This window comes from Ziziphus jujuba, chromosome 1, assembly GCF_031755915.1.
Source record: "Ziziphus jujuba cultivar Dongzao chromosome 1, ASM3175591v1".
Lineage (NCBI taxonomy): Eukaryota > Viridiplantae > Streptophyta > Magnoliopsida > Rosales > Rhamnaceae > Ziziphus > Ziziphus jujuba.
In genome coordinates this window covers 11523274-11535843 of record NC_083379.1, presented here as the reverse complement: position 1 = coordinate 11535843, position 12570 = coordinate 11523274, and the positions used below count along the sequence as shown (strand labels likewise).

Below are 12570 nucleotides of genomic sequence, written 5' to 3'. Positions count from 1 at the left end.
TTTTAACCATAACTGCTTTCTACTTATTCTTCAATTTTGTTTTTTTGGGTTTTCTTTTTTTTCAATTTCCTTTAATATTCTGTTGAAATCAGAAAATTCAACAAATACTTGTGAAGTGTTTTTTACCTTAAAGCAATACAGAAACCGACCCTAAAGCATACTCATAATATTTAATCACCCCACTAAATTGTATAACCTACTACTACTACTTGATTTCGACTAGTTTCCTCTATTCCAATCATTGTCTTCGCCTTTCACCAATCAAACAAAAGCCCAAGCTATAAAAAAAAAAAAAAAAATCAAAATACACATATCCTGACCTCAAACACAATTTTTCCTTATTTCTTTCATATGTTTGCAAAAGAAGAGGTAAGAGATGCAGGGAGATAGAGCATGGATTTTTTTTTTTCCTTAATAAGATTGTGTGTGGATTTTATAGAGAATGAAGAAAAATAGAAAAATCGAGTGTAGAAACTAAACAAAATGGATTTTTTGGACTGAAAGAATAAAAATAAAAAAATAAAATAATTTTTTATTTCCATTGGAGATAAAATAGAAAGCAGAAAGCAGATAAAAGAAACTAAAAAAAAAGAAAAAAGGAATATTTCATCAGAGGCCATGAAAGAAGAACATTTGGCCAAATTCCCCTATTTATTTTATTTTATTTTTTAAAAGAAAACTTACATAAAGTCAAAGAGTCAGATTCACTCTTCTATGCAGCTCAGATTCGTTTTTGGTCCAATTGATGATAAGAGGTCTCCAACTCTCAACCTACCAAAGAAATGGACGACCAGATCATTATCTGGGTCCTTAATCCAATGGCTGAAAAATGGGTTGGCAGCACTATATAAGCATAAGCTATGGAGTGGCGAGGAGTCCACGGCCGCCTCTAGTTTAAGGAGAATATGGAGAGGGAGTTCAGGATTTTGGGAGGTTTATGGTATGGGAGAGCAGGGAAAATATGTTTGCTTGATTGTTTACTTGTTGTACAAGTGAAAAAAAGAAGAAGTAAAGGTTATATTTTCCCTACTCCACCCATGCCATAGATCTCCCATTATTCCTCCCTCTCCTAAGCTTCTCTGTTTATTTTGGCCAATTTGTAGCAGCTACCAATCATCCACAAAAACAATAACAGCCTAATCTCTCCTATCCTATGATGTTTTCTTTGTTACAGGTTTTATTTATCGCTAACCTTGTCTTGCTAGGAGCTCTATTTCTTTTTTTAATAATTTTTATTTTTATTTTGTAGCTCTTTTGATATATTGCCCTTAAATATAGTTTGGTAAGCAAGATTTCAATATTCCGGGAGTACCGCACTTCCCACTTATAAGGTTTTGTTATTTTGTGAGTGGGGAGTACGATAATTCGGGAGCTTTGTAGATTTTCCACAGTTTTAGGGGCTAATCTGAGTGTAAAGGAGCTAAAAATTTCCATTAGGATCATGCATATTTCAGTTATATATATATATATATATATATATATGTGTGTGTGTGTGTGTGTGTGTGTGTGTGTGTGTGTGTGTGTGTGTGTGTGTGTGTTTCTTTGATCGTTCGATTTCTAAGACTTTTCAATACCACTGGGACAAAGATAATCAAAGTGAAGAAAAGTATCAAGAAATTCAATAGTGGTCACAAAGTCAAGGCGTTTGATCCTTGTACAGTTGCTTCCGCAAGATGATGACCTAGGTGACCCAAATGATATTTCTGGGTATTATTTTCTGTTTTTGCCAATTATACGACTATTTTCATTTGGTTTCTGCTAGATTAATCAATGTTTTTGAGTAGAAAATAAACTGTAAAGCAGCATATGACTGAATAGTTTTGGCTAACTAACATTGCCATTTCATCAATCAATCATTTCTCCGAAAAAGGCAAGTCACAAATTTTATTTTGCTAAATTGAATGGATAAATGAAGAACAACTTCATCAATCCACTACATATTAATCTTGTAATGCTTCACTACAAGAGGACTCCTGACATACTGCTTGTTGTTTGACCAAATAAGCTCTCCAAATGCATAGTCTTTAGGTTCACCCTTAATCTTAGGTTTGAAAATGATCTTAAACTTCTTAACTTCTCCAGTTCTCTTGAAATTCAAGCTCCTGGGCTTAACCAAAACCAACACTCCTTCTGGTTCCTTTACCGATGCATTGTATGTGCCTGGGGGACCAACATTTGTTACCTTCCTTTTAATGGTAATTGACTCTTGATTGAGATTAGGAACTGCAATTGAAGGGTAGTTGAAATCTAATAAACTGAATGATTTGGGACATTTATAAGCTGTATTGGAGAATAGTTTGATTATTGATTCATTGTAGCCACGGGCACATAAGAAGTTCAAGTAGTCATTGATAGCCAGGTCATAAACTAGTCCTGGATCAGTTGCATGGTTTGGTTGAACATGTCCTGAACCATAATCAAACGGTGTTGCTTTGAGATGGGATGAATCCAGTATTGGTTCCTTTTCATTATCTAGTGTTGTAGCTGCATATAGAAAACATAGATAGAAATTGAGTGTGTTTCAAGTTTGACCTCAGTTGGAAGAAAGATTATGATCGATGAAACTAAACTGAGGGTGTTTTTATAACCTGTGGTCATGATTGCAGATTTAATAGCTGCTGGACTCCAATCTGGGTGGAGTGTCTTGAGAAGTCCCACAATTCCAGAAGCATGAGGGCATGACATAGATGTGCCAGATTGCACATTGTAAGAAACACGGCGCTTATCAAGTATTAGATTAGTCGGCCCAGTTGCTTCAGTGTAAGCTGCAATTATGCTCACCCCTGGTGCAATGACGTCAGGCTGGGATTCATAGTGAAATTTCATTAATTATGCGTACAAAAGAAACTGCTTTTAACTTGCTGTTGAACATTATTGAATTCTTGAATGGGAAAAGAAGATAAAATTCGGAAATAAAACTGCTTTAATGACCTTGAGGATTGCTTGCTCAAGCAGATTAGGCCCCCTAGATGAGAATGAAGCCACATATGGAGATGACTTTATCTGCAATTCTGTTTTTGCTCTACTCATGTAAGCCATAGGAGCCCTGTTAGATATATAGGAAGACATGAATGAGTTTGTTTAGATCATTTGTTATGAAATAAAACCAGTCAAACAACATTGTAAGTGAAGGGGTAAGAGCCTTGCTTTGTAGTTTTTATGTAATCAAAGACATATTTGCCATCTGTAAAGTTGATATGTGAAACAGGAAGAACATGAGGATCAGCTACAACATCATTTCCGCTAAGCTCATCATTAACCAGTATCATCCCCACGGCACCTGCAAGAGCAGCCTGCTCGCCTTTCCTAGTTCTTCCACTATCATCATATTCTCGAAGGCAGACCAGGATCTTTCCTTCCACCTTCTTGGGATCAAGTGTTCCAGCTTCGCATATCTGACTGCATGAATTCAAGGAACCAACATTAAACACCAAGTATGTTTGCTTTATTTTTTGATGGATTGGAGAGCATATACTTACGCTTTTCTAGCTGACACATTGAAAGCTTTGGCATCTACAGCATTGATCAGTGGATAGAACTTCTCAGATGGCAAACCTCTATCTGACATGCTTTCTCCCTGATAATAGAAATAGAATAATGAGTGATCTTCGGTTGTTGTGTTTATTGTATATTTGTTTCGTAGGAAATGTTAATTTCTGATGTGGAAGCCTAAATGAGTTTTTTAATCATATAGGAAACAAGGTAGAATTAACTGGATAATCTAAAGTCCAGGTTCAGAATAAGGTGTGAAACAAAGCGTTGTAAGTATTGGCAACCAAGCCAGATTCTAGCTGTCAAGGCTGTGTCCTACTTTTCCTCAAAACTAGGTGTTTTAATATTGGTAGAAGATAATAAAAGGTTTGGTATGGAAACAATACCCTGAGCTGTTTCTTGCCAAGAGTGACATAGCTTGTGAACTCCCTATCAATTGTGCTGGCACCCACTGTTAGCATCCACGGTGATACGTTCAATATGGATCCTGGGTCAGGTCCTGAGTTTCCACCAGCGCTAACAACAATAATGCCTTTTTGAACTGCATGGAAGGATCCTATGGAGATGGAGCTTTCGAAAAACTCATTGGAAGCACCTCCTAGAGATACTGAAATAACATCGACACCATCGCTTATTGCAGCATCAAAAGCAGCAAGGACATCTGCTTCAAAGCACTGAACTCTACCAATTGGTGGCCAGCAAACCTTATAAGCTGCAACATGAGCTTTTGGTGATCCACCCTTGGTAGTTCCATTTCCATTACCAAAAACACTTACTGCTGGAACAAAGCTACCACCAGCCGTGGATAGGGCGTGAGAACCATGGCCATCGTAGTCTCGTGAGGTGAAAAAGGAGGAGTTCAGAGGACCAGCATATACAGCATAAGCTTTATTAAAGTACCTTGCTCCAATCAACTTCCTGCAATCAACCACAATATGGAAAAAAATTTCACCACTTAGGAAAAAATAACAGGAGCTTAGCTATGCAGGTTAAGCCATTTGTTTTCACATTAACCAAGTTAGCTATGGTTCACATGTTTAGATATCCATAGTGGAGAATTCAGGTCCCAAACAAAGACATCTAGGAAATGGAAGACATAACCTCTTAGCCGAAGGAGAAAAAAAAAAAAAAAAAAAAAAAAGGGGCAGAGATTGACCTTTGCATGTTCAATAATTCAAAGAGCATTCTTAGTGGAGGCATCTTTCTTTGTATTTATTTATTTATTCACTCACTTTTTCTCTGAATAATTTACCGAAAAGAAAGCAAATCGTGCTTTGCAGTGAATCAATTTACAATTCATATAATCTTTCCCGTGCTACTGATCATATCAAGGCTCATACATAAAAGTGAAGTTGCTCAGTAAAAATGTCACTCTCTCAGCTACTTTTTCTTATACAGAAGCATTGAAAAACAATGAAACTTGGCTAAATGACAAGCAATCTGACAGATTTTATTTTATTTTTTTGTTTTTGTTTCTTTTTTTATTTTTATTTTTTTTGTTTGCCAACTTGCTGGGAAAATCAGAAAATGTTATTTAGCAAAAGAAAAATGTATAATGGTTTTGTTTTGTTTCGAAGTTAGCTACAAGTCAAATTTTTTACAGCAGCAAAATACAGAGACAGGACCTGTTGCAACTAACTCCTTTGGTGTCCTGCTGACACATTCCACGCCACTTTGAAGGAATGGGTCCCATTCCTTTATCACTAAAGCTTTTTGATTCAGGCCAAACGCCTATCACAAACCCATCAGAAAATTCAAGTTCATTAGAGTATGAAACACATGACAGCAACAGGATAAAAATGGAAGAGTGATGGATATTAATCAGTGATAGAAGAAAGAAAGCAAAAGCACATTTAGGTTTTCATGCTTTATTTTGTTACATTGGCCCTACCATAATTGTTTTTTTCAATCAAAAATAAAAACTGAATTAAACTTATACCAGCAATGAACAAAGAACAACACAATTAATGCTAGTGTTGAACTTGTTCATAATAATAATTATAATGATCCAACAATTTTTCATTGTTTTGTAGCATTTGTTTCTCCAATTACAGCTACATTAATATTGGTGTTTGAGTAAAATAAGACAAGCATGCCATGTTTTCTAGAGCAGATTATCAAAAGAAATCTGGGCATACTTGCAGTATGCTTTGCATTTCTGAAAGAGCAATCGAATATATAAAAAAAGAAAAATAAAAAAAAATCTGAAATGAAAAGACAAAAGTGTTTGATTTTTATTATGCTCCAAATTTTATTCCCTTTAGAAAAACATTGGTTCAAAACAAACTCAAACAGAGAATTTACCAGTGTCTATGTTTCCAATGATTGTATGTTCGCCAAACCTTGCCTTCTTCCAAATGGAGTTCGAAGGAACTGATCCGTCTTCTCCCTCTAATCCGAGAAAGTTCCATGACCGTGTAGTTTGCAGGTTTATTCCCTTGTCTTGAAATACTGATAAAACACTTGGATGCTCTGCATGGATAAGAAAGAAACCATTTAGAGACTTGAAACAGCCAAAAATTGAACTATTTTGAAAATTACTAGCAATCTGTGCTGCTTCATTCTCTTCAAGAACCGCAGCAAAGCCATTGATATGTCTAGAATATGAGTAAAACATCACATCTTTGGCCTTCTCATCGCTGTTATGAAAATTAAAAACACATTATGAAAGAAACAAAACAAATATGAAACTTAAAAAGTTTGCATTGAAAAAAGGACCAGATTTCAAAATATACCTCCCTAGGAAAGAACTCAGAAAATCATAATGAGAATATCGAACTTGTTGGAGATCCATTGCTGAAGGGTCTGAACCATGAGAATGTGCTCCTAAGTAAACGATATATGGCTGCAGCCATGAAGAAACTTTAGTTCATTGGGACACATAAATTTATATCAACAAGAATGTATTTTTATTCTTATTTTTAAAAATAGAATGGATAAATATTGGAACGTAAAGAAAAAACCATACAAAAAATCCATCATTGTAGCTAAAGAAAAACATAGAAAGCAAAAAAATGCTTGCCTTCCTGATGCAAAGTGTGGACGTCTGCAACAGAGAGAAAAGCAGAAGTGAGAGAAGCAAGGAAGGAAGGACAGAGAAATCCATCGAGTTGACTTTGAATTAATTGATTATGCTGCAAAAAAAAAAAAAAAAAAAAAAACTCCCATTTAGTGGAAGAGATATTTCATATCCTGCAATGGTGGTTGGACATTTGTATGTTTCTTTGCCAATAGATTCTATGAAATACTGTTGGTTAGTGTTCAGGGCATCTTCCAGAATGCACCCCACCTTGCATTTTAATAAAATATACATATAAATATCATATTATTTCCAGATTTTTGTAAACCCCAGAAAAAGGAGGAAGAAGAAAATGACATAATGGCCATGTCATTTTAGTTTTCTAACTAAAATATATTAACAGATAAAAACGAAACTCTACATGTCATTTTCTTGCCATTTAACGTAAGCATGATTTGGGAGGCAAATATGTAAATCAACAACCAAACTCCAAAAATTGATCAAGATTTGGATCTTCAAAATACTTACCAATTATAATAAATAAATAAAACCCAGTGACATGTATAAATCATAATTAGTTAGTAATAATCTTTCTCAAATATTAGTAGATTTATATATATAAATATATATAGGAATGATATGGTGAGGGAAGGTACTCATCACTTGGTGAGTACGTAAGGATATGCAAGTGAATGAATTCAGCCTTGTATCCAATAAGGATACGTGTTAGGTGCTCATATATATATATATATATATATATATATATGTGTGTGTGTGTATATATATATATATTTGTATAAGTAGAAACATGGGCTGGCAAGACAGAATGAACATAACTTCCTTTTTATCCATTTTTTAACTTTTTATTTCCAGTAGAATTTCTTGTTACATCAGAATATCATTTTTCCGAGAGTGATAGAAAAGTACAAATAATGTGTAGGAAAGAAACTGTTACAATCTCTATATGTAATTTCTTCTTAGACAATCAAATGCTCTCTCTAGCCCAAGAATAAACAAATTAAGCTGCTACTATTTACTTGGAGTGCTTGGCCGCAATAGGACTTCGAACGGTATGCTTGCCATCTGACCATCTCAGCTCTCCAAATTCATAGTCTTCAGGGCCACTATTAAACCTAGACTTCAGAACAACCTTGAATTTCTGTTCCTCACCAATTTTCTTGAATGTCAAACTTTCAGGCTCAATAACAACAGAAACTCCAGCCGGTGCCTTTACATTTGCTTTGTATGTACCTGGAGTACCAACATTCTTGACTGTTCTAGTGACAACCACTGATTTCTTAGTGAGATTTGGAACCACAATTGAAGGGTAGTTGAAGTTAGTCAGACTGAATGATTTGGGGCATTTGTATGGTTTATCTGAGAATACTTTAATCTGAGTTTCATTGTATCCATGGCCGCATAAGAAGTTCAAGTAATCATCGGTGGTTAAATCATAAACAAGTCCCGGGTCCACTGCTTGGTTTGGTTGAATGTGTCCTGCGCCGTAAGCAAAAGGTGTTGCTTTCAACATGGTTGAATCCAGTATTGGTTTCTTGCTATTATCTCTCCTTCTTGCTGCAAAATGAAATAGAAAGTATGCATTGTAATTTTAACCATATTAGGAAGGAAAACAAAAGGTTTAATCTTTTTGTTTTGTTAATTTTGTATGACATAAAGGAAACATTGTACGAAGTCAACACGCCTCCACTAAAATTCGCTTATTAGTGGATAGTGATGGAATTTCCACTAATTCCTCCATTCCCTCTCATTTCCTTCCACTTTTCCTCTCTACCAAACAAAGTGTAAAGAGTTGCTGTTATTTCTTTTTTATTTATACACGTAGGAAGTTAATATATATACCTGTAGTCATGATGGCAGATTTAATGGCAGCTGGACTCCAATCTGGGTAAAGAGTTTTCAAAAGACCAACAAGCCCAGAAACATGAGGGCATGCCATTGAAGTGCCAGAAAGTGTTATGTAAGGAACACGGCGCTTATCAAATAATTCTGTACTTGGTGCAACATCTTCAGAGTAAGCAGCGATTATGTTCACTCCTGGTGCTATGATATCAGGCTGAGATACAAATAACCAGAAGTCACACATAGCAAACATTTCAAATCGAAAAAAAGGATAGACAAAATAAAGTTGAGAAGCTAAGGATTGAATTATTAACCAGACCTTGAGAATTGATTCCTCAATGGTATTGGGACCCCTTGATGAGAACGAAGCCATAGAAGGAGATGGCTTTAAGCCAAATACAGTCTTTGATTGAGTCATGTATGCAACAGGTTTCCTTGAGAAAACATGTAAATATGTTATGCTACATGATAAAAAAAATTAACCTTAAAAAGATTTGAAAACTAAAATGAAATGATTCAAGATAAGTACTTGGTAGAGTTTATGTATGCAAAGACATGTTGGCCATCAATGAAACTGATATGTGCAGAAGGAATGAAATGAGGATCAGGCACGGTCTCATTTGCAGTTGACTCATCATTTGCCAGAATCATTCCAACAGCACCAGCAAGAGAAGCCTCATAACTCTTTTCAAGTCTATCATTATCACCTCGACGACAAACCAAAATTTTCCCTTCCACCTTTTTCCTATCAAGGGTTCTGGATTTGCAGAGCAGGCTAGAAAAATGATACAGAGAAAATTTGGTTAAGAGAGTATGAAGCTCTATTGTTAAAGTTGACACATATGATACTATTTCAAACAGTTTGCTTTTCACTCACGCAGCTGTAGCGTTTGCCTTTGCAAGTTTAGCATCTGCTGCACCGATTAACGGATAGAACTTCTGCGATGGCAATCCTCCTGCCGCAAGACTCGATCCCTGGCAATAAAATTGTGCAATTATTAACAATCCACTTGAAAAACTAAAACACCAAATGTGCATTTGTAAACAATTTGGTTCTTGTAGCATTACTCAATAATGTTTTACCTCAATGTGAATCTTGTTTCCAAGAGCAACATAACTAATGAAGCCGCGGTCAAGTGTGCTAGCACCAACAGTTACAAGCCAAGGTGACACATTCGAAACAGTCCCATTAGTGGGTCCATCATTTCCAGCCGAGGCTACAGCAACAATGTTCTTTTTCAAAGCATGAAATGACCCTATCGAAATCCCATCATCAAAAAACTCAGCGGGGCCAGCACCAAGAGATAACGAAATCACATCAACTCCATCACTGATTGCAGAATCAAAAGCAGCCAAAATGTCTGCATCAAAGCACTCATTTCCATCAACCGGTGGCCAACACACTTTGTACATAGCCAGACGGGCTTTTGGAGATCCACCCTTTGCAGTTCCATTGCCATTTCCGAGATAACTTGCGCAAGGGGCAAAGCTGCCTCCTGCGGTTGAGAGGGTATGTGAGCCATGTCCATCATGGTCACGAGCAGAGAAAAATGTGGCATTGAGTGCTGGAGAGATTGTGGCATTGGTAGTTTCTAGATATGCTCTATAACCTCTGTTGAAGTACCTTGCTCCTATCAATTTCCTGAGAACAAAAGTGAGATATATAGAAAATTTAATTTCAGAAAATGGGACAAAGCAAATATCAAAGAAGAGGGAATCTAAGCCTATAGATTATAGTATTTTTCATAAATAATGTTCAGCATACTTGTTTTTCAAAAATACTTGCACAAACTTTTACATTAAAAGCAATACAAAATTCCACAAAATTAAATGAAATTTGGAAGGAAAAAAATGAGGTAATGAAAAGAGAAAACGAACTTGTTGCAGCGAACACCATCTTTATTATCATGCTGACAGATTCCACGCCACTTTGAAGGTATGGGTCCCATGCCTTCATCGTTGAAGCTTTTTGATTCCGGCCATACACCTACCACAACCCCAATATGGAAATATTTGGAAATGCAATATTAGATATGGACAATAATTGGAAATATTTGGTATTGGCAATATAATATAAAGTCGTTGAAAGGCAATTCAACCATGCATAATATGGATAGTCAATATTAAATATTATTTAGTGGCCCCACACTCTCAACTATTATACAGTAATAAAATAAATTTGTCCCATCGCAATAATATAAATATATTTTTTTGTTATATGCGTTATGATGAATTTTTTTTTTTTTTTTTTTTGCCTACAATTTTCCAAAATTCATCATGATTAATACAGCCACTTACAAAAACCACAAAAATATATATTAATCAGACTTTTTTTTTTTTAGGATTTAATTACATGCATTAATATCTCTAATTGAATAAACATTAATTTTTTTTAAAAAAAATTATTCAACATAACAAGTTTATTAAAAGATTATTAAGATTGATTACCAGTATCGAAGTTTGCAATAATGGTGTCTTCACCAAACCGAGCCTTCTTCCAAATGGAGTCTGAAGGAATTACACCTTCATCTTTCTCTACCCCAAGAAATGCCCATGAATGCGTTGTATGCAGTTTGTTTCCTTTGTTTAAGAAAACCGAGACAACATTTGGATTCTCTGTGAAAGCAACATATTTACATGGAAGCCATTTTCAGATAAGAGAAGAAACAGAGAAAAGCGGAGGAAAACAGAGCACAAAGTTTTGGTGTTCTATGAGCATTTATCAACATACAAAGCAATTTTCAGAGAAGAGAAAAAGCAGAGGAAAACAGAGCATTATTTATAAATCAAAGCTAACATATATAGAAATTATGTAAAAAAAATCTGACTTGCAATTTGTGCGGCCTCTTCATCTTCTAGGATTGCGGCAAAACCATTAATGTTTCTAGTATACGAGTAAAAGATTGCACTTTGTGCTTTTTCACTGCTGCGCATATTATTTAAAACCAAAAATTAAAGTTAAAACACTTTATTATACATATAAATAAAAACCCAAATTTATTCAAATGGAATTATATATATTACCTTCCCAAGTATGACCCTAGTAAATCATAATGTGAAATTGTGACACTTTCAACTTCAAAGGAAGAAGGGTTTGGACCATAAGAATGTGATCCCAAGTACACAACGTAAGACTGAAAAAACAAAGAAGAATTTCAAACACCATAAATGCAAATACAATAATAAGATTCATAACAAAATAATACTTACAATAATCATGTTTAATTAAATAAAATAAATAAATAAATAATGATGTTTCATTAAAATTTTTTACCACCCATGTCAGAATCCTAAAATTCTAATTGCATTATAAACGATCAAGTAAAGGAAAAAGAAAAGAAAAAAAGAAAAAAAAAAAGACAATTATGCTTGCCTTCTTAATGGCCTGTATTGGTGTATAATAACATAGAGAGAAAAGAAAAATTGATAGAAAAAATGGAGGAGTAACTGAGTTTCCCATTTAAAAATTTCTTTGTGAAGAGAAAGTGCAGAAGTGGCTCTGCTTTCCCCTGTTTTTAAAACTAATGTTTCTCCCCTATTTTTGGAAGCATTTTTTGTTTCTTTTTCATAACTGGAATTTGCGATTTTTTTCCATTTTGAAGGAAACCTTTTAATAGAATGTAGAGCGACTTTAGAAACATAATTAGCATATACGCGTATTCTATGCAAACTACTCCTGTCAATAGTTGAAGATTTATCTTGCATTTATTATTATTATTATTATTATTTTTTATTCAAGAAGACTTATCTTGTACTTTTTTTTTTTTAAGGAATGTTCTATATAATTTTGAGTCATATAAAGTTCAAATTTTATTTTATTTTATTTTTTTGGTCTAAAGTTCAAGTTTTATTTGAAATCATTTTTTCACAACATATTTATTTTTAAAAAATTATTATAAAATTCCCCCCCCCCCACACCCCCCCCCCCAAAAAAAAAAAAAAAAAACTTACATTGGATTGAGTGTTTATAGTTCCTTTTTGCATCGTAAAAAAAATGTTTTATTACTAAACTATGCATGTAAGTATTGCTAGTTTTATTCAATCACTCAAATTTTATCTTAATAACATAATCTTTGATACTTAATAACTATTATTACCTCTTTTTTTTTTTGTTACGTTTTTGAAGATGAAACTTTAGCCTACAGCTAATGTATTAGTAACTCTTTTATGGTAGGTTTCTGTTAATTGAGGTAAGATAT

The 12570-nt window shown here is 34.4% G+C and overlaps 2 protein-coding genes across 3 annotated transcripts; both read right to left on the bottom strand.

The window, feature by feature from the left end:
* Positions 1 to 1228: 1228 nt before the first annotated feature.
* LOC107404930 (subtilisin-like protease SBT5.4) lies at positions 1229 to 6672 on the bottom strand. 2 transcript variants are annotated; one of them, XM_048462142.2, is made up of 11 exons: positions 6515 to 6672; positions 6228 to 6337; positions 6034 to 6131; positions 5797 to 5964; positions 5118 to 5223; positions 3879 to 4410; positions 3480 to 3577; positions 3148 to 3399; positions 2932 to 3046; positions 2589 to 2802; positions 1229 to 2484 (listed from the first exon to the last, which is right to left on the bottom strand). In XM_048462142.2, the coding sequence occupies exons 1-11, from the start codon at positions 6596 to 6598 to the stop codon at positions 1934 to 1936; spliced, it is 2328 nt and encodes a 775-aa protein (XP_048318099.2). In that variant the 5' UTR covers positions 6599 to 6672; the 3' UTR covers positions 1229 to 1933. The 2 variants fall into 2 exon arrangements, with proteins under 2 accessions (XP_048318099.2, XP_048317819.2); XM_048461862.2 differs by having other exon boundaries at positions 5797 to 6131.
* Positions 6673 to 7391: 719 nt separating this feature from the next.
* On the bottom strand, positions 7392 to 11910 carry LOC107417617 (subtilisin-like protease SBT5.3). Its single transcript, XM_048462671.2, has 11 exons — positions 11745 to 11910; positions 11396 to 11505; positions 11200 to 11297; positions 10820 to 10987; positions 10250 to 10358; positions 9455 to 10013; positions 9249 to 9346; positions 8901 to 9146; positions 8691 to 8805; positions 8372 to 8585; positions 7392 to 8086 (listed from the first exon to the last, which is right to left on the bottom strand). Exons 1-11 carry the CDS (start codon positions 11829 to 11831, stop codon positions 7545 to 7547), a joined length of 2346 nt encoding a protein of 781 aa, XP_048318628.2. The 5' UTR covers positions 11832 to 11910; the 3' UTR covers positions 7392 to 7544.
* Positions 11911 to 12570: the final 660 nt, after the last annotated feature.

Coding starts and splice junctions, on each gene's coding strand:
- LOC107404930 (XM_048461862.2), bottom strand. CDS start 6,598: ATGGATTTCTCTGTCCTTCCTTCCTTGCTTCTCTCACTTCTGCTTTTC. Junction 3,578..3,878: donor TTGGCAAGAAACAGCTCAGG/GTATTGTTTCCA, acceptor TTCTATTATCAG/GGAGAAAGCATGTCAGATAG. Junction 3,047..3,147: donor GATTACATAAAAACTACAAA/GCAAGGCTCTTA, acceptor TATATCTAACAG/GGCTCCTATGGCTTACATGA.
- LOC107417617 (XM_048462671.2), bottom strand. CDS start 11,831: ATGGGAAACTCAGTTACTCCTCCATTTTTTCTATCAATTTTTCTTTTC. Junction 11,298..11,395: donor CTAGGGTCATACTTGGGAAG/GTAATATATATA, acceptor TAATATGCGCAG/CAGTGAAAAAGCACAAAGTG. Junction 9,347..9,454: donor GAAACAAGATTCACATTGAG/GTAAAACATTAT, acceptor TTTTATTGCCAG/GGATCGAGTCTTGCGGCAGG.